Source organism: Pangasianodon hypophthalmus, chromosome 17 (genome assembly GCF_027358585.1).
Source record: "Pangasianodon hypophthalmus isolate fPanHyp1 chromosome 17, fPanHyp1.pri, whole genome shotgun sequence".
In the NCBI taxonomy this organism is placed as follows: Eukaryota; Metazoa; Chordata; class Actinopteri; order Siluriformes; family Pangasiidae; genus Pangasianodon; species Pangasianodon hypophthalmus.
The window spans coordinates 17175707-17197419 of NC_069726.1; the positions used below are offsets into that span (position 1 = coordinate 17175707).

General features: G+C 40.6%; 1 protein-coding gene across 2 annotated transcripts in view; it reads right to left on the reverse strand.

The window, feature by feature from the left end:
* ror2 (receptor tyrosine kinase-like orphan receptor 2) overlaps positions 1-21713 on the reverse strand; it is a 70931-nt gene that overhangs the window by 13060 nt on the left and 36158 nt on the right. For both annotated transcript variants that reach the window (XM_026942806.3, XM_026942805.3), the window contains exons 2-4: positions 14075-14155; positions 3823-4110; positions 2284-2314 (exon numbers count right to left, since the gene is read on the reverse strand). In XM_026942806.3, coding sequence (XP_026798607.2) covers positions 2284-2314; positions 3823-4110; positions 14075-14155 — 400 coding nt within the window. The remainder of the gene's footprint in view (positions 1-2283; positions 2315-3822; positions 4111-14074; positions 14156-21713) is intronic.

Below are 21713 nucleotides of genomic sequence, written 5' to 3' on the forward strand. Positions count from 1 at the left end.
TCTTTGTTGCTTATGCAGCACCGACTCCAGCCACAGTCCCTGTACACACAGCGTCTATGGAGAGTGCTCCAGGGCTAACACGTTTTAGTCTCACTCTCAGAGCGTTTTATGGCCAAATCAAACAAGAAGTGCAGTACTGCGGCAAAGCTGGCAGAGGACAAGGAGAGATGGAGTGTGGAATAATGGAGGAGGGAGATGAGAGGCAAGAAACTGGGGAACAGTAAGTCCTTTTCCACCAACAGAGTGCCAGTGCTGGAGCATAATCTAGAAGCAATTTGCTTCCAATACCAAAAAGAACCAGTGACGCAAGGGTTTCAGGGTCATGACAACTAACAACTCTAGCAAAGTTACATCACCACCATCAAAATAAGTCATGGATACTGTGGTTTTTTTTTTTGGTTTTTTTTTTTAAGATCACTGTTGGGGAAAAAAATTAATAATCAACAACCTCATTAGGTGAAAATTACAACAAACGAAACAGGAGCTTTTTTGCTAATGCAAATGTTGCTTTAAGCAGCTACACATTCAAAATAATTAGCCAAAAGCAATTAAACCAGGTGTCTGCCTTTTTTTGTGTAAGTATTGTCTATGAAGATATATTAGGGTGTTTCAGGATTCAACTTCAGGTATGAAAATATGTTCAGAGGTTCAATTTGCAAAACTCTCCATGGTTATCATTTCTGCGCTGTGTACCATTTAATGAGCAAATTATTCTAACTGCCATTAAAAACAGTAGTGGCAGTGTTTCTTGAAAAGTATTATTGGGGAAAAAAAAGAAACTGTGAAGCAGTGGTCTGAGGAGAAAACAGCCTTTATATTGGTGATTATTACAAACTAAATAGGAGCTACATTGCTAATGGTAAGAAGGTAATATAGCCTCCAGAAGCTTGTTTAGCTCTGAGGAGAAGTGACTGAGGAGAAGCGTTACACACTGCCACTAAAATAAAGCATGAACAGGGAGCTAAACTGCTAACAAAACATGCTTTGAGCATCTACATATAGAAATACCAGGTAAAGGCAATAAAAACATGAATTTGTTCTCTTATCACATAATTAGCATAATTATTGTCTACAATCAGGGGGTCTCAAACTTTTTTTTGTAGCCAGAAACTCTTTTAACTGTTTAAAAAAAAAAAAAACCTCCCAGGACCCTGCTCAGTACAGATTTATTTCATGGACATTTTAAATGTGTATATATATTTTGCCTATTTATGATAGCCATAGGCGTTTTTATTCCTGAACTTTCATTCAACAGAACACACACAAGGTCCAAGCTAACTGTTCAACCCATTCAATCCAAGGGACCAGTCAAACAGGCTAATAAATAATAGAACTCAAAAAATATAATAAGCTTTGTTAAAGGTGGATTGTGATAACCACTGTAACTAAATGAAAAACTCATGCACCCATTGGCTATGCCAAATGGACCCCGGGTGTCTCCGAACACCACTTTGAGACCCACTGTTCTGTGACGATATCTGTGTGTTATGTACAGACTTGGAAGGTTTTTTGGAGGGTAAAATATGTTAGGAAACTCCATCTCAAGTTGGTGAAAACGTGGCACAGCTCTTAATAAAGGTTCTCTGGGTCCCTGTACCTGTACCAGCCCCAGTTCCATCACCATGATGGTGGAAAAAAGCACTTGAAAGATGGAGGAGTATGAGGACTTGGGTACACACAGCTCCTATGGGTCATGAATCTCAGCACAGAGAAGAGAAGACAAAAAGAGTGATGTCATGACATCTGCTCACTTACAGAGGTCTGAATAAGCTTCCTGTCCTTGACTCAGCTGTGATTTTTACCATCAAACACATAAGATATAGGGGTAAGGAGGATGGAGATGCCACTATTTTGCCCTTCACCAATCCTGATCATACTGAATGTTCTTTAAGGCATAGAAGAGATAGAAACCACAGCTTGTCCCACTTGTTAAACATTTGTTTTGGCTTCAGCAGAGATGAGCTGTTGGATAGGAGTTACACCCAGATGACTGGCTATCACTGACTGGAACTGTGGTGAATCAGTTTTTTAACACGCACTAACCCCAGCAAGTATTTGCCTCTCTTTATCACTCTGGTAATGAGTGAGCGCTGTTTTATGAGTAATTCACTGCAGGATTGTCTCCATTCAAATGTAAGAGAAGATGATAAAGGCAGCAGGGAATTGTTCTGAAAGACTGATGTCAAATGTCAAGTAAACAAACCAGGGACGACATAAAAGAGGCACACACACACACACACACACACACACACACACACACAAACAAACAAACAGGAGACTTACGCATCATCTGGACCACGGGTTGGAGACTGGCCTGTAAAAATGACAAAAAAAAGAGGATTAAGCTTTAAGCTCAGCTGTAAAGTGAGTAAAGCCAGGTTTATACTGTACGATTTTTGGTCCAATTTGGTTGTCACAGACAAAAATCGCATAACCTGGTCTTGAGTTAAAATTGTCAGTCTGACAACACACAATGTAACATGCTCACTGGAGGTTGATTTAGTGCTACTGTGACCAGACAGCTGATGACAAATTCTGTCAGTGTGAAGCCCACTTTGAAAAATTTATTTTAACTTTTATATAAACATAAAAGTTTATGTTTATGCAATTGCACTGATCTGTGACGTATTACTTTTAAACTGTTGTGTGCTTGTGTTTTTGTGCATTCTTGGTGTGTCTCTTTTATATTTTTATACTTACATATTTTTTATTTTTTATATCTTTATATCTGCTGCTGTAACAATGCAAATTTCCGCATTGGGAGACGAATAAAGGATTATCTTATCTTAAGCATAATTCAGTAATCTTCAATTCAAGTAATGATCAACTGCTGTAATCACACAGTGTAAATCCAGCTTAATTCATTAGATCAACTAAATAAAAGCTCTACTTCTAAACTCCATAATCACTAAACATCTAAAACACATATCATGTAAGGTCACCTACCTAAACTTTCATGTTAAAACTACAACCCTCCACTGAGAAGATCATTCTGTCTACACAAGGCTTTCATCATTAACACACAGTACTGCAACACTGATCTGAGCCAGGAAGAACTGCTCGTGTCTGTTTCAGATCTCTCATCTGCTTCAGCCTTTCCATATGATCCCTGCTCTGAAAACCACCTAATGTTTTCAAGAGGCCTGATCTTGCATTTCAGTGGAGGGAAAATAAAAGCATTCTTACACTGAGATGACTTTGCATGAAGAGAGGAGGCAGAGTTTCACTCAAAAGCACTCCTAAAGCTGTCAGGAACATACTATAAAATACAGAATTTACTTCTAGTAGATAGTATCCCATATGAACACAATGGAGTTGTTTCCCTGTTAAATGACGGATTTCAGCCAAAACAGTGGGAAGTTGTTTCCAAAGTGGAGTCCTAATAGTGTGAGACTCTGAGATTTATACCAGTGCCGTGCTATAAACCTCTACCGCTCTGATACCCAGCACTGATTTCGTGCACATGGTTCTTAACAGAGCTGCTTTAGTTCAAGCTACAAACCAACAGGCTTTTCATATAATAACCTAAATTAAGCAGACAGGAAAGAAAACACTGCCCTTATGATGTTGACGTTTAGTTGGAGAGAATATGGTTATTATGATGGTTAAAGGTCTTCTCTTCTCAAAAATGTGAAGTAAAAGGATATTATACCTGCATAGCAAAATCAGAGAGAGCTTTGTTTTTGGATACTAACCACAGGCATGTTGTTTGACAGTATCATCATTCATTGCTGATGTTCCCCAATACAGTTTTTGGACCTACCTTCAACGTCACTGAAAATACAACTACATTTAGTATCACAAAACAAAATGAGCTCTTACCTAGGCGCACATAGAGAACACCGGTGGCTGAGATGACCTTCAGGGCGTTGGAGGCTACACATTGATAATATCCAGTGTCAGTAGTGTCCAGATCCTGGATGCGGAGTTTTGAGCCAGACTCTGTTTTGCGGATTGAGATGCGGCCCTGCTCCTGCACCACTGGTGCGTCGTTCTTTAACCATTTGATGGTGGGCCATGGGTTACCTGCCACTTTGCAATGCAGCGTAGCCGTCTGACCCTGCATGATAGTCATGTTGTTTGGGGGCTCCAGAAATTCCAGGTAGTACCCTGGTGATGAAAGTTGAGGAAAAAAAGCAAAGGTTGGAATCAGAGCAGGCATTTAGAAAATTAAGGAATTCAGTCTAATTACAACACATGGCACATATGACAACCCATGGCCCAAACTACAACATACTACCCAAACTACAAGCCACTTCCTCAAACTACAACACATAGGCTAAACGACAACACACTGTACAGTCTACAACATACAGCCCAAACTACAATACGTGGCCCAAACTGCAACGCACTGTTCAAACAACACATGGCCCAATATACAACACATCATCCAGACTGCAACATACTTCCCAGATTACACCACACTGCCCAGACAAGACACTGCTCAAACTTTAACACATTGCCCAGACAACACATGGTCTAAACTACAATACGCGGCCTAAACTTCAATGCCCAGACTAAAACACACTGCCAAAACATACTGCCGAAAGAACATCACACAGCCCTGGCTACATCACACAGCCCTGGCTACAACACACTGCCCAGACAACAACACAGGGCCCAAACTACAATGTATATCCCAAACTATAATACACATCCCAACCTACAACATACTACTCAAATGACAATGCACTCACCCAATTCACAGTATGCATTTCTAGCTTGAAACATTTGTGAGATATGTGTCTTTATGTTCACATCTGCATCTCTGTCCTTCACATGCCAGAAATGCAGAAAGGCAGACTTAGCAGTTACAGGCCAGCGACCCTGCTTTTGAAGGTCTGATCTTTCACAAAGCACAGAATTCCAGAGAGCGTGATCTGCCACATCTGGATTAAGTAACTGCAGCTTTTTTTTTCAGCCCATGAAACAAACATACTGTTCTAAGCAGCTCCAGCTTGATAGCTGCAGGGTGAACGTGGAGCATCAGGAAAGGTTGTGTTGTTTTTGGCAGATATGCAACAAGAGATTTTTTTCATTTTAAGACACAATTTATCATTTGTCATTGTACGACACAATTATCATTGAAGTACTTTGATAACTACAAACAACATGACAATAAAATAGATAACATGAAAAATGATTACCCATAGTAACTTGGCAAATTGCCCTTTGTGCACTGGTGTGAAATATTATTGCAATTACTTATTTGGAAATTGGAGTTGTTAGTCCTGTTCTAAACCAACAAAAGAAAGTAAGATGAGGGGGCGATGGTATTGAAAGTTATGTATTACAAACACAAAGTGACTGAAATCTGTTTTTACTCTTCACATGTGACAGAGACTAACTGTGGTTTAACATGCGCAGCCTCGGAATCCAGCAGGTTTCAATTTCAGCCAGCAAGAGTGAGCACAGGTCTGAGCCTCACATAGGAGTGAGAGATGACACATTAGTGCAGAGGTGATGTTAGGATACGTGACTGTAGGAAGAGTTCTTTCCAGACAAAAACTTTGCTGTATTTTGTAAGAATGTTGGTGGATCATCCCCATTTGCCATAAACTGGGTCTAGAGCAAGAAAATCCTGGAAAGCCAGATTGTTATGTTTAATCTATATGCTTTGTTTTGAACAAATTGGTGGCTTAACAGATGACACTGGGTGTCATAACACCAGTAATTGAGAATTGGCATGGATGGTACAAAGCTCTCTAGTTTCCAAATCTTTCAAATGTTCAGACATTCTGACACAACTGAATAACTCGCAGGTAAAATGGATCCATTAAAATCCATTAAAATATCATCATAATAACAGGGAACGTTCTGGATTCTGTCCACAGATTATGTGCATTTATATTTAACACTGCGAGTTAATCACACTGCGCCTAAACTACAACACACTGTGCCTAAACTACAAACACACTGCACCTAAACTACAACACACTGTGCCTAAACTACAAACACACTGCACCTAAACTACAAACACACTGTGCCTAAACTACAACCACACTGTGCCTAAACTACAAACACACTGCGCCTAAACTACAACCACACTGTGCCTAAACTACAAACACACTGCGCCTAAACTACAACACACTGTGCCTAAACTACAAACACACTGCACCTAAACTACAACACACTGTGCCTAAACTACAAACACACTGCACCTAAACTACAAACACACTGTGCCTAAACTACAACCACACTGTGCCTAAACTACAACACACTGTGCCTAAACTACAACACACTGTGCCTAAACTACAAACACACTGCACCTAAACTACAACACACTGTGCCTAAACTACAAACACACTGCACCTAAACTACAACACACTGTGCCTAAACCACACACACTGTGCCTAAACTACAACCACACTGTGCCTAAACTACAACCACACTGTGCCTAAACTACAAACACACTGTGCCTAAACTACAAACACACTGCACCTAAACTACAACACACTGCGCCTAAACTACAACCACACTGTGCCTAAACTACAAACACACTGTGCCTAAACTACAAACACACTGTGCCTAAACTACAAACACTGTGCCTAAACTATAACACACTGTGCCCAAACTACAAACACACTGTGCCTAAACTACAAACACTGTGCCTAAACTACAAACACTGTGCCCAAACTACAACACACTGTTCCTAAACTACAACACACTGTGCCTAAACTACAAACACACTGTGCCTAAACTACAAACACTGTGCCTAAACTACAACACACTGCGTCTAAATTAAAAACACAATGCGCCTAAAATACAACACACTGTGCCTAAACTATAACACACTGTGCTTAAACTATAACACACTGTGCCTACACTACAACACTCTGTGCCTGAACTATAAGACACTGCCCAAACTACAACACACCGTGCTTAAACTACAATGCACTGCACCCAAACAAGATGAATTTTGAATGTGAGAATGAAGTTAGACTGAGATCATGATTCAAAGAAAGAGAGGAAAAGAGAGGGAGAGAGGAGTCAGAAAAAAGAGGGAGGGAGGAGGCAGGCTCTGGTCAGCCTCAGTGTGTGAAAGGTATGACCTCAGATCATGTGAGGAGCCAGACGGAGCTCAAATAAACACTCAGAGACGAGAGCAGCAGACCTCCTTCTTATCACCCAGACATTAGGACTCATTCTGCCAATCAGTGTGTTCTCACCAGCCCCCTGTCCTTCCCAAACCTAGCTGAGGTTATGGCTCTGTGGCCCAGTGCTGCCCTTACCCACAAGGCCAAGCACAAGGCTGACGAGAAGAACAGCCATATATGGAAGTCTTCTGCCTTACCACCAGCCTAGTTAATGAACATACGCTTGGGTTGTAACACACCCAGACAATTTATAATCTTTAATTTCATTCAGTTCATTTAGGGTTCAATGCAAATGTAACTTTACTCTACTGACAATCACACATGTGACAAAAGACTATAAACAGAAGCTCAAACACAGCAAAGCTTAAATCCTTTAATGGGAAGTTATACAAAAGCTACAGAAACCACTAGTCTCGACAAAAAGAGGAGTGTTGACAAGAAGCGCCTCAGGGTAACCCAGAGGATGATATGCATCCAAGGAGAAAGGAGGTAGGAAAGAAAAGAGAGGGGGTGTGGAGGAGACACTTTAGTACTACACCCTGTCCAAAATAGCACACAGAGCAGCAGAGAAAGCGAAAGAGACAGAAAAAGAAAGCACGAGTGACGCATTGTGCAACAAGCATGTTCTTACAGGTTCTTAGCAATCTCTCATCAGTGTAGGTACAAATGATTTGCAAGCTGTCTGTTCTGGACACGCTCATTTAGAGCCCTGATGTGCCTGAGTGATGGACAGGACTGATAACACGTTAAATGTGGGACTGAGACAGCAAGCTATAGTGGTTTATGTGGAAACCTATCCAAGAACCTGGATTACAGGAGATATATTGCTCAAAGGGCAAGAACAGGGCAGCAAACATAACAAAGAGGGACGCATCGTACTTTGCAACTCAGCCAGACTGCTTATTCCCCTTTGCCAGACATAATTTGCTTTTGAATGGTGCAAGGTAAATTAAAAACTTGTGCAGTTAGTATGCAGGCAAAAGAAAGAGCAACTCCGAGTCTAATTCCAAATGTGGAATCATTTGCTTTGTTTTTTTTTTTTCTCCCCCGTGGGCAACACGTCTGTTGGATGATGCCCATCTGCTGATTGGAACAAGCAGAAATAAAAAGCATCTTTCTAAAGGGTGAGTGGGGACACGCCACATTCAGCTGAGTGAGTTCAACATTTCTCTTTGTAACAGGTAATATATAATTCTTACATGGGGAAAGGTAGCTGATAATGATGCTGATTTAATGTTGAATTGTGATTTACAGAATGCACACCTTTTGCTGTACATGCATAATTTGATTCCTTTTGCTCTGGCCAGTCCACAGCCTTATAAATGAGAGCACAAGCTGTCTGCTTTCCCTTGCAAACTGCCTGGAACAGGACAGGGGCAAGCTCTGACATGCTGCATTACAGCTGGAGGATGGCATGATATGTACCCTTAAAAGGTGGCATAGCATTGATCTTGATCTTTGGCAGGAGGGAAAAACCTGCTGGAGGTACTGGCAGAGTGTTTCCAATGAGTGATGTGGTGCTTTCTAGTGGTTGATGTGCACTAATATGGCAAAAACTGATATTATCCACCAGGTCACATTGAGGCAATATTCTCTCCTCTCTTGGCCAAACTGCTATCAGTATAGCAGTCAGAGATGAAAAGATTTAGCACAAACAATAATTATGACACATTTCCTTGTACTAAGAAGAGGAATGGAAAATCTATTTAATTGAAACACACATTAACGGACATCCAAGGGCAAAACATGTATCTTTTTCTAGTACAATTAAATGTCTCCTTCAGTCTAATCCTGAATTCATATCAGATGAGTCGTGTAAAGGAACTCCAGCATTTGATTATGAGTTATGAGTAGGAGAAGACATGCTTCTGGCAATTTTTTTTTTTTTTGTGCGTGTGTGTGTGAGACAGATAATAATAATTGAATAATTGAATTTGCCTAGTTCAAGTGCTATCTACCTAGTTTGTTACACACTCCACACAAGTTGCTCTTGCATTTACATTTAGCTTAACAACTAATTTGCCTGAATGACTGCATTTTTGTTTATGGACATTAAGCACTAGTTACTGAATACATTTAGTTTGTGTTATATTTTCCACTTCCTAAATCATCCATGGCACTAGACAGGAAGGATAGGAACCGTTTCACCAGCCAGTGAGCACATCGAGAATAGTTTTTACACAGTGTTATTCAGATACAGAAAAATTGGGCCAGCTGTACTTACAAAACAGTTCTTCATAGATTATAATTTTAAATAAATTTCACAGGGTATAGAATGTGATTTGTTTTGTTAATTTCAACTGATTTATACGTAGTTTACAATTCTTATGGGTTTGAATGAAAAAACAAAGGTAAAACAAGTGTAGAACAACACACGGGCATAAGTTTGAAGCACCTCTGATGCAGTTAATGTGGACTGAAACAGTTAAAATGTGTAACTGCAGAGTGTGACGAGCATTGAAAAAAAAAAAAAGAAAAAAAAAAAAACCACTTCAGAAATGTGAACTGCCCTTGAAGTATTCTGTATATGATCAGAGATGCAATCACTTTCAAAGAAGTATGGTCAGGTATTCTCTAAATGCAGCTTTCACTAAAAACAGCTGCCCTTAGACTTTCCTTTTAATAAGTATCAAATAAACTGGATTTTCTTTTCTTAGTACAGGAAATGCATTGATTTTATTGTTTGTGGTATATGCACATTCTGCAGAGATGCTGTGGATAAATATCAGATTGAATAAGCTTAAATATTAATATATGCTGAAATATTTGTTAAAAACAAACACAGAATCTGATAATTGTATCTTTCCTGGGAGAAAACGTGAATAAACTGAGTTGGCAAAAACAACCTCACAAGTGGTGAAAGATTTGGCATGCTTCGTCAAGCATTCTTAAGAAACCATTCTAACAGTGATACTGCAAATTTATGTTGTACATGGACAGTGCATTCGCCAAAGGCAGCGCTTTACTTTTATGACCCATTTGAAGAATTCCACCGCAGACAGATTTAACTTCACTTTCACCTCGGTTGCTCCAATGCAAATTACAGTCAACTGAATCAGCACAGGAATGCGCACGGATCACGCAGCCAGGCCACCAGCTACACAAGAGGGTGCTTAAAATGGCTGTACTGCAGGGGCTCGAGGCAGCTTCAGACCTGACGCAATGGAAACTCTGCTAACGGTGCCCATCACCACAAAGGAGCACTCAACCATGATGTCACCATGTTTAATTAAAGTTTCCTAGCCCACTGTTCAAAACACAGCCTGTCTATTTTGCTATCTTGCTATCTCCTTTTGCTCTTTTCCCTGTTATCCTCTGTCAAATCTCTGTTTCTTTCTTCCCTATTTAAACCTATTCGGAGTACTCTCTGCTGTGTCCAGGCCAGAGGAGCTGACAGACTGGTCAGCGCAAGTTTGCTTGCTTGTGGCTGGCCATGACCAAGGTGCTAAACAATGTAGGCAGTGCTGACAAGCCACTATAGCCCTCCCTGACCCAAACAATACACCAGCTAAAGGCCCTTTGACACTGACTTGCTTACTGAACTCTAAAGCAATGCTTTAAAGTTCATCTAGTTCATCAGTTCCAAACTACAAAAATCAAACACACTTATTTATGGGCTACTGTGTGGCAGAAAAGAAACACAAGATGGCATTTCTCTCTCTCCCCTGACAAACAGAGCCACACTAGCCAATCGTAGGTGTCTGTGGGCTCATGTATGTGGAAGAGGGCAGATGACGCTTTTCCACCAAGTGTGCTACGCTGCCCTGTGATGCAGCGGTTCAGAAAGATGCAGTGGCTTCATGTGTCTTGGATCAAGCATGTGCTAGCCTTCATCCTCTCTGCTTTGAAGATATCTTATAATAGGGGAGAGCCAGCTAGTGAGTAGGAAATGGGATATGACCAGATTTGGAGAAAGTGGGATAAAAAGCCAACACAAGTCAAACAGGGGATGCCTCTGCCACAAGTCTAGTTGTTGCTACTAATTTATATGCCAGAAATGGTCTACTATTTCAGACATTTGACTTTTTCCAAAATCTAATTAATTCTTCTGCTGGTTACAGTGATAATTCCATTCTACATACATTCAACCACTCGTTCTTGAGATATTGTGCTAACAATAATCTCAGACAGATGCACAGACGGACAGATGCACAGAGGGACAAAGGGATGGACGGACCGATGGCAAAAATCGTAGCCAGAAATGGATCTTGAGCTCATGAGCATGAACGTGTAAGTAACATCTCTGTATGACAAACAGGAAGGAAACTATTGACAAAAACTATTTCAGACATTAATTAATTCATCTGCTGGCTACAGTGATAAATCCACATAAATCCTACAAACATTCAGCCACTCATACTTGAGATACACTAATGAGAATCTCTGACGGATGTACAGATTTACGGACGGATACTCAGTGGCGGAGGCATTAAAAAAAAAAAAAAAAACAGAAATACTTAAGAACTTTACTAACTAACCTCCCTAAATTTTTTACTAACCAACCTTCCTAAATTTTCCCACACCACCCCATTGCTGCGCTCCCTCCACTGGCTTCCTGTAGCTGCCCGCATCAGATTTAAAACACTGATGCTTGCCTACAAAGCCAAAAACGGACCAGCACCCACTTATCTCAAAGCACTTATCACACCTCGAGCACCACCACGCTCCCTCCGATCCTCTAGCACTGCTCGACTGGTCCCACCATCTCTCAGGGTACAAGGAAGGCATGCATCGAGACTCTTCTCTGTCCTGGCACCAAGGTGGTGGAATGAACTTCCCCTAGATGTCCGAACAGCTGAGTCACTGGCAGTCTTCAAACGACGTCTAAAGACTTACCTCTTCATAAAATACTTAAATTAGCACTTTCACAAAAAAAAAAAAAAAAAAAAAAACCTCCCCAACAGAGTTTTGGACTGATGGTATTCCTAGGTTGTGATCTAGCGAGCCAATATCAGAATGTATTTTTGATAGACTTCAAAGCACTACTGAAAGTCGCTCTGGATAAGGGCGTCTGCCAAATGCCATAAATGTAAATGTAAACTACGTACTACTAACATTGAAATAAAGTACATTTCCAGCTTCTAAGAATCTGCATGCCTAAAAAGGGGCCTGATTTAGGGGCAAGGTATTTATCCATCATCAATACTGGTCAAAACCAAATTCTCTGGATTGAGTCCCATCTCTGGCACTGGGATGTCAGAACGGAGCTCACTGATTCTGAACTTTCAGCAGGAATAAATCAGAATGACAAGACTCCTTCCTCTTCAAGGTAATGCTGTCTCTTCCATCAGGCCACCACATACTCAGCTGTGTAAATGGCCATCCAGACTGTGAAATGAAAATGAATAGCCAAAACCCGTCATGGAGATACATTTAACAAGTCCAAAGGTCCGCTTGAGCATCCATGAATCAGACCCCCGCAATATGAAGTGATGACAGATGAGCACTCAGTAAAGCAACAAACTAGACTATTATTACATGGTTTCATTAGCGATCAGTTGGATTTGAAATGCTTCACTCTTTTCACTCCTTTTTCTTTCCCTCTCACTTTGGCTACAGTTTGTAAAAATGCTAATAAAGTGAAATTTAAACACACTCCAGGAGTATCAACTTTGCCTTCTAGGACTCAAATTAACAACTCCAAACACAACCCAGATCTCAAACCCTTAGCAAGGGTCAAACATCATGTTAATAGCTTTACATTTTACTTCACACTGCCATTTGTTATTAAAAGTATGCTTTTGAAACACGTTCCTCATCATTTTGTCTTGTGCTCATTTTCAAAAACTGTTGCTGATTATGTTAATTTCCAGACCCTTCACATCATGGCCAACACAAATATAGTAATTCTCCATGGTGCAACTTTCTCTTTTCTTCAGCTGCTCTTAAACGGGCTTGGCAGGACCAAGTGGTGCATTTTCCTTTCTACATGATTTATGTGGGTCGAAGGTTTGAGCACAGGCGCACACCCCTGCACAACCGCATGAAGCCATATATCAAGATCCAAATCTTCACAAGAAGCCTTCCTATGCAGTCTGACATGCATGTGATGAACCAGAGCATTGTAAATGCTCCTAAAGTCATTATTTCCTTTCAGAATGAGGTCTGAGGGGCTGTTAGTTGTCACTGCTTTTATGGAGGGGCAGATGTCATGTTTTGCCTCCAGGTCCAGGATAGTGGTATGCACAGAAATAAGTCAAGAAAAGAAGGGTGGAAGAGTGACCCATCTGACCTAATGCTTAATTTAACTTTAATGACTTCCGTGACTTGTAATCATGAACAACTAGCTGAGCGTGTCATGAGCCGGACCTTTAAATGAGAGGATTGGTGGTGTTTGAGAATCAGGGGCTGCAACTGTCAGCGTGCAGAGAGAATACAGAGATCAGGAAGTACATAGACGAAAAAGCATCAGCAAAGCTAATAGATTAGGCCAAGAATTTTCCAAGAGATTTTCATCTGCGACAGTAAAAATCAGGCTGAAAATCACATAGTGTACACATTCTTATATTTGCTTATTAACAACACAGTTCTTTCTACGGGCACTCTCTCGTTTTTTTCTCGCCTGCCACCTAAACTGTAACTTGATTGGTTGGGTAATAAAAAAAAGCTTGAGATCATGCTCCTTTTTCTTAAAAGTTGACCTTTTTTCAACTTTTGGAAATTCCCAAAGGACTGCTTCTAAAAAGTGTGCTAGCAGCTGAGGAAAAATGTCCCGTGTGAAAGCAAACTAAAACTACAAATGGACCAAGACTGAGGAAACGCCAAAGGCTTTGGTACTCTTCATCTAGAAAGTCTGAGGTGCTGACCAAGAACAGAAACCCTTAAGTAAAATACTAGACTCTAATGTAGATAAAAGCAAACACACACCAGACAATTAGCCTGTTGATGGTAAACAGATGAGTACTAATATAAAAGCCAGCATATGTCTTAAAATATAAAGGGGCTGTGTAGAGGTGTTCAGAGTTGGGTTAGCGTACCTCCAACTGTTGGCAAGCCTCCACTCTGGGCTTCGGCCAATGGCTCGATCTCTCCAGATTCTGACAGGTTCACGTTGGCTGCTGTAGAAAACACAGAGAGAGAAAGAGTTAGTGGGTTCTCCCTGACATGATCTTGGATGCAAGTTGGATTATGTGTTTTCAAATTATTTGGAAGTGCTGAAAGATTTAATGATTAAAAATCTCTTCATGTTTTCCTAATCTGAAACTAATGCTCTATGTTTTGGCAGCAGGTTCGATAAGATGGAAAGATTCCTGCCTTTTCACCTTGATTCTGCAGACAGACAGACAGACATGCACAATGAGAGTCACTCAGCAAGATATAACAAGAACTATCTTTTTACAGCACTTAAGCGAAATCCCAGTACAGGATGCGCCAACACTATTTCTACATGCTGTTGAAATAAATTGAAGTACTAGACACTCTATAAAGATTCAATGCCCAGAGAAGCAAATCATAGAAAATGTTTAGCTGCAGGAGAGAATCAACTCTGATTCAAGAGGTCTGGAACTCACAAAAACAAAATGTCATGGTGAAACCTGAACAAGCGTTACAAGGGTACAAGGGTATAAATACATATAATACAGATGTTTAGCAACAAAATATCCAATCACTGTGATGCTGCTGAGAGTGAACTTTGCCAAAGTTTGGGATTTAGCAATAGATGAGTTCATCCCTGCAGTGGTGCCCAAAGGAATACTCAATTAATCACAAAACATAGCATGGGAGATTAGAGCAGCTCTGATGTAATGCAAAACACCCACAAATATAAAACAGAAAAGAGAGATAAAAGCACTGACTGCTCTGACACGCCAAAGAGGAATGAGGCTTTCTGTCCAAAAACAGCAAGCACCTGAAAAAGACTAAGCAGTGTGAAAAGCCACATTTAACACATGAATAGTAGCTGATCTGAGGTTTCGGAAGATTTTCATACTTAAATAATCACAGACTAATTACAATCTTGTTTAACTGAAGAATGGCTTCCTTCTGGAAATAAATAATATGTAAGAACCATTATATTTGTGCAAGACAGGGAGTTATTTTGTGCCGAGGGGTTAAAAGTCCTAATAACATGTTATTTCTGAAAACACTCTAACTAAAACATATCCCCCTGCCTTTCTTGTTCCCTCTCGTCTGATACAGTGAGACATCAAAACGGGTCAACGCTCAGAAAGCAAGATTTATGCAACTGTTATTCTTCGTTCTGCTAATCTTTATGACAGCCTCATATATAAGTGCTTTAGGAGTCTGTGAGTAGGAAACCACATTTGGCATGTAGTAAGCAGCTGGTCCATGCTGAAATTGCCCACATAATTACACACCACTCTATTAGCATGAAGTGTTCAAGAATGCACTGCTGCTCTGACTATTAGCATTAATGAAGAAAGGGTAATGAAGTCTAATCAGGACTGTCTCGTCTAATCCAGCACTCACTGGTTGTACAACAAACCTGCGACATGCTGGGGAATGATGATTTAATCCCAAGAGCTGTGAGGAATTATTCTGTGAACAAAGGGAAATTTAAGGTATCTTTAATATATGTAGGGAATTATGTATTTTCTTAACTTCAAAAACACTGGGGTTTTTTTTGCTGTTTTTTTTTTTTTTTTTTTTTTACAATTTATTGTGGTGAATTGACCCATAGCTTTCAAAATGCCTTTAGTTTCTACTTTTTTCATAGTAGTCTGATTATTATAGCTGTGTGACTGGAATAAGTTTAAAAATCATTCAGTGCACATTTTACAGACAGTAAAAACATCATGTATAACCTAAAAATCCATATAGAATATACACCCTCAGAAAAAAAGGGTAATAAAATGAACCTTTCCTTGTTGCTGGGTAAGTACCCTTATCTTTTGAACCTTTATCTATCTTTCACCCGGAAATGTGGATATAGAGCATCTTTAAAAAAGATTAGGTAAAAGGTAAGGTAAAAGGTAAGTAACTGGGTTGCAATTTCCATTTTGAGTAAAGATTTAAAATGTACAATAGGTGTATGCTTGATGGTACCACTCCAGGGTCATGGAAAAGTACAGTTTAGTACCCTGTTTTTAATGAAAGCGTTTATCAATGGAGAAATCAGATCTGGGCCCACGGGAATAACAGATATAAAGAGAAACCCTAGAATGGTTCTTTTCCATCAAGCACAATTGAATGATATGCTGAAAACCAAGGCAGATTTTATGAGACCATTACGTTGACTGACAAAACAGGACATTTTGCGGCTTATGATTAGCTGAGCAGATCTCGCTAATAAAATCAGACTACAAGCAGTTAGGAATGTTATTGCTGGATGGAGAATTCAGCCTACCAGGCTGTTTGAGCTGAACCATTACAAATGTTTGTGTTCGTAGGGATGTACAGAGAGAGGATGCAACTTATCCACACGTTGTGAGGTAGGAGGATAAGTAACGACTTCACACAAAGCCAAAGAAAGCCGAAAATAAGCAGTTCCCACATTGTTTAGGTCACACCACTGGGAACTGTACTGGGAAACAGTGTTCACTTCAGTGTGAGTTAAAATCAATGAACATGAAATGACATTTCTCCATATCAAAAACAAAACAAGAAAGAGATATAATAACATTTTAATTCAACACATGTGGAATGTGAACATCTAACCTCTGAACACATAGAAAAAATTCTGCAATCCCCTCAAGGAAAAAAAGGAGAGAATGAGCAGGCTAACCTTGGCGTGCTGTTCTGCCGTGTCCTGAGGCAGTGAACTAAGATGAATGAGTAACTCTGTTATTTGGCTGGGAACCAAAGCGATTTAAGCTCACACGGGTTGACAAATGAAGACAGAGCTGTTAATTGTTTGAGTGCTAACATCAGCTCCATTGCTCGCTGTCAGCTTGTTCAAAATCAGCTCTTCCGTCACATGGCTTTGCTAACAAATGTTTGAAAGTGTGAGGAACTGCTTCTTCAAACATGGCTCTTAGAGTAGAGCATAAAAAAAGTTGTCTCATACACACAAGACTCTGGAACTTATACATTACTAACAGCCTCCAGAAACTGTAACAGTACAACAAATATCTGAAAATGAAATCTTTTGTTTCTAAAAGTCTACTTATGCTACATTGTACAGCTGAAAGAGTCTCTGATTTTCTGTATATCCCATATATAAGACAATCAGAATGCAAGCTTTATGATTCTGAAGCTTGGGGCCAGCAAAGTGTATAAAAGTTATCTGCATCTGACTCTAAGATTATACGGGACTCCACATGATCTTATGCATTACTTGCTAATGTAATGCGCAACTTTCCTTGTGCAAATGCCTATAATCAACAATAACAGCAAAGGCAAATTTCACCCTGTTCCCCTCCACCTCTAAGCAGACCTGAGCTTGGGGTGCCTATATCGTAGAAAGGAGGGTGAACAAAAAACAAAAGGGCCAGTGTGGAAGCCTAGGTCAAGAGGCTGATCTGATTATTTTGGCTCAGCATGCCTGCGAGTGCTCGGGGCCCTGAATCGTCGCCTTTCACAGCCCATTCTCCTTTTTCAGTGTACACTGTGCCTGGCAACCGTCGGCCGGCAGGCCGCTCTCGAGCGCTCGTAAAGAGGTGACGGCAAACAGCACAGAGGCTGAACATAGGCCCCCTCCCCACCCCCTTTTCCGAACTCCCTCATGGGAATGGCCAGGCTCCAGGATGAGGAAAGGGGAGGCAGGGGTGCACTCTTGGCCAGGTTGAAAATGCAGGAGCTTGTTAACACTCTATTTTGCCCTCCAGAGGATCGTTCTGTCATGAGATGGGTGCCAGAGTCATAAAATAAAATGAGGGAAACGTGAAATAAAGGGCAGTCACTTCAGGGTAGCTGGCAGTTTTCTGAAAAAGTGCATAAAAATAATAAGTCATGCAGAGCAGTGGTAGCTTCCTGTTGAGCAAATTTCCAAAACTGTCGTCTTTTTCTGTCTTCTACAGATGGATTAACTCTGAGCGCTTACAAAATTTGCCAGGAACTATTCTCCTTGCCAAATACCAAAGAGAGACACAACATGCACTGGTATGGATAACCTGGAAACAGGCGGAAACTCAAATGAAGCACGTTTGGAGGATAGAAGGAACCCCCCAAGGTGTAGTATGTCTGTAGATGCTCTTAGACCAGAGTGACATTCATGAAAAACGGCTCCTGGAGGTGCCTGATATCCGCTGGCCCACATATCCTACGACCTGAAAGAGGAACGCTGGGAAGTACCTGAACACCAGAGTCCATTTCCTTTCAGGTTTTAAGTGGGGCCAAAAAGAAATAAGAACCCGGTCAATGGGTCTCTCATGACCCCTTCATTGGAATCGACTCCTGTACATTCAGGTCTCGAAGGCCAGCCTTGAGGTTTTACTGTACGTTAGGGAGGATGCTGAGTTTAGATGGTCGTGAGCCAACTGCACAGTAGTACATCAGTAGTAGGTTAGTGGTGCATTACAATTATCGCCATTCCATTCCAAGCCATTATTCTTTTCCTGGTGTACACTGCAGAAGAAGGGAGAAAAAATCTGACGACCACATCCTCTGTGGCCTTCTGGAGTCTGGCGCTAAACCAGCCTACTAATTGGAAATGGCCTTTCACCAAGAGTGCAATGTCATGCTGAACTCCCAACCTTTCACTTTATTTCCTAAGGTTTGAATTACACACTTAATTTGCCACCATATAAGAACCTTGTAATGACTGAGGTGATGTAATTTCATGCCAGCTTTTTAAAGTCTGTTATTCTTGTGACACTCCGTTGACATAATACCAGTGTGCACCCCCAAGAGACAGAGGCAACGAGGCTCAAGTGCATAGTTGTAGTTTCTGGCTGGAGGAAGAAATGGCATCACCACAAAACCTCTATTGTTCAACCAAGAGGGTACCAATGGGGCTCACAGAAGTTTTCATCACCATGTAATAACTATAGTATATCCATCTCCTGTATGAAAAGCCAAAATGGTACCCTGAGCTGCAAACATTTGCTTATGGCTTACAGCAAAATGTGTCAGATGGCAGAAGTAGATACCTGCCAAAAGCATGTTCTCTAACGAAGCCTCCTATATTACTCACTAATACGTACAGGTGCTAGAATTACAGGAAACATCACTGTACAGCAATTATCCACCACATCAAGGAGCACATCATAAGTCCAAACAAACCAAACCGCAGTGGGAAACCAAGACTCTAGATAAAGTTTAGCACTCAAGAATCTTTGATGAGGGATGAGGACAGATCATAAGAAAGCATTCAGAAGAACATGATCTACTGCAAAAAAGTGCAGTGAGGCCAAAAGAAATAAAGGAAGAGTAAATCTGTTAGTTGCTTTTCCAAGACGGATGAATCATGCTGACTGTGAAGGGCATGAATTGACAAGTCAGATTAGGTGAATTAGCTACATTTCTCCAAGAAGGATAATGGGATCATTAATGATCAATAATTATACAAGGGCCCTGGCACAGTAAGTGTACATGTTTTTGGGACCTAGATCATTGCCATAAACTTTCAAACCCAGGCTCTTCCTAGTCATGCTAAACCATTCATACAAGTAAAATGAAATGGCAAAGTTAGTTAGCTAGCTACCAAACTAGCCACCACAGTGTCAGGGTTTCACACATAAGCATGGATGTGTTTTTTGTTGTTGTTGCTGCTGTTCATCTTGGTACTGCCAGACCAAATTCTACCCAATGCACCTTCATCAAAACCTTGCCTAAATGACTCAAGTTCTATAGCTTAGTTTTTGTAAAGATTTGAGCTCAGGTTTGGCCATGTGTTTGGAAATATACCCCAGAATGGACAGTGACAGGAAACAATTCTTTGTGTTTCAGATATTTTATGAGTTTATAGGTTTTAGTGCTTCTTCATCCTTGTGCTCCAACTGTGATGGAGTTCTGAGATGCTAGCAACAGTCTTCAGGTTAAGACCCTGTAAACCAGGACCCTCAGGAAAACCCTTTACATTAGCATATCTCAGCTAACTGGAATGGCTAATTTGGTAACAATGAGAAGCAAAGCTGATGTCATTTTAACAGTGACGTCTCCATTGCATGTGTAACCAGAAAAACCCTCAAAGAGAGGCAGTGACGGGGCAGAGTAGTAGTTGAAGTCTTGTCACTGAAGGAGGTCCGGAAGTGTACAACATGTAACACTGTGGCCAACTTGCTAAAAATACAACAAGAAAGACACACACAGAGGAGAAGGAAAGAATGAGAGAGAGTGAGTGAGAGAGAGAGATGGTCTGATTCTACTAAAGCTGTGTGCTTTTTTTTTTTATAACCAGAATGTAATTACATGGCAGCACTCTAGCTCTGCTCCTCAGATCCTCTGCACAAATGATGGGATAATAACAGCTCTTCGAGCTCTCTCCACAGACATAAACTGCACTCCGTACAACTCGCCAAGCTCTGTGTTTATCGACAGGAATTCTGGTAGTCATAACAAGGCCGCTAAATATAAAAGTGAACAAAATGGAGGCTGCAGTACAATATCAGGTACATGTGTGCTGCCAGCCTCCTATACCTTATACTGTAATTAGGCTGGATACATGCTGTGCCAGCGGAGCTATAGATTCAACCACATGCTGCTCAGACTCATGGCATAAATCATATCACATATCACTCGCTGAGCACCAAGAAAAACAGAGGCCAGTAATTCTTACCGAAAAGAATGATTGGGGTTTCATGGCTCTGAACATTTTATGTCAAAAGTACTGAATGTATGTCAGTTACAGTACACACATACACACTTCCTCAGTAAATAAGAGGAAAATCTGTTACACACAAGCCAACTTATACCTACCACGGCTGAAGTAAAGGATTAATAAGAACCACTCAAGTAATTTCAACTAATTGGCTTATTATGTTTCTGACTATACACCGGCCACATTTTTCCTACATGTGTCACACCCAGCAAAACCGTGTTCAAAGATTTATTGGTATCCATCAAAAAAAAAAAAAAAACAAACAAAAAAAAAAAAACACCAATACCATTCATTTAAATTAGAACAATTCGTTGCTGTGCAGCATGCACCAGTGCATGTTGATGCAAGACAATTAAACTCTGTCATCCAGTAAAAAAAGTTCACCAGTGTTGAAATTTTCACATAAAGTATGATGACAAGTCCATGCGTCACCCCTGCAACCCTAATTGGAAAAAGACCAGTTGACATTTGTCCAAACTTCAACATTCCAGTTTCAGTGAGCCTTTGCCCATCGTAGCCTAAGCTTCCTATTCTTGGCAGACAGGAGTGGAACCTGATGTAGTCTTCTGCTGTTGCAGCTCATCCGCCTCAAGGTTCAATGTGATGTGCATTCTGAGATGCATTTCTGCTCACCAAGGTTGTAAAGAGTGGTTGAGTTACCATAGGCTTCTTGTCACCTTGCCATTCTCCTCTGACATCTCTCATTAACAAGGCATTTCCTCCCACAAAACTGTCACTGGATGTTTTTTTGTTTTCCAAAAAAAGAGACAAGAACTGAAAAAGTCACTGGATACATGCCTCCAAAGTAGGTGTTGTTATTAACATGTACACAAAACTCACTTTTTTCAACTCATCTGCAAACTTGCATCTGAGGCTCTAAAGATACCTGCTGATGATATCTGGTAAGCGTTAGAGCTTTCCACCACAGTTTTGTGAAAGTCCATTTAAATTCAATT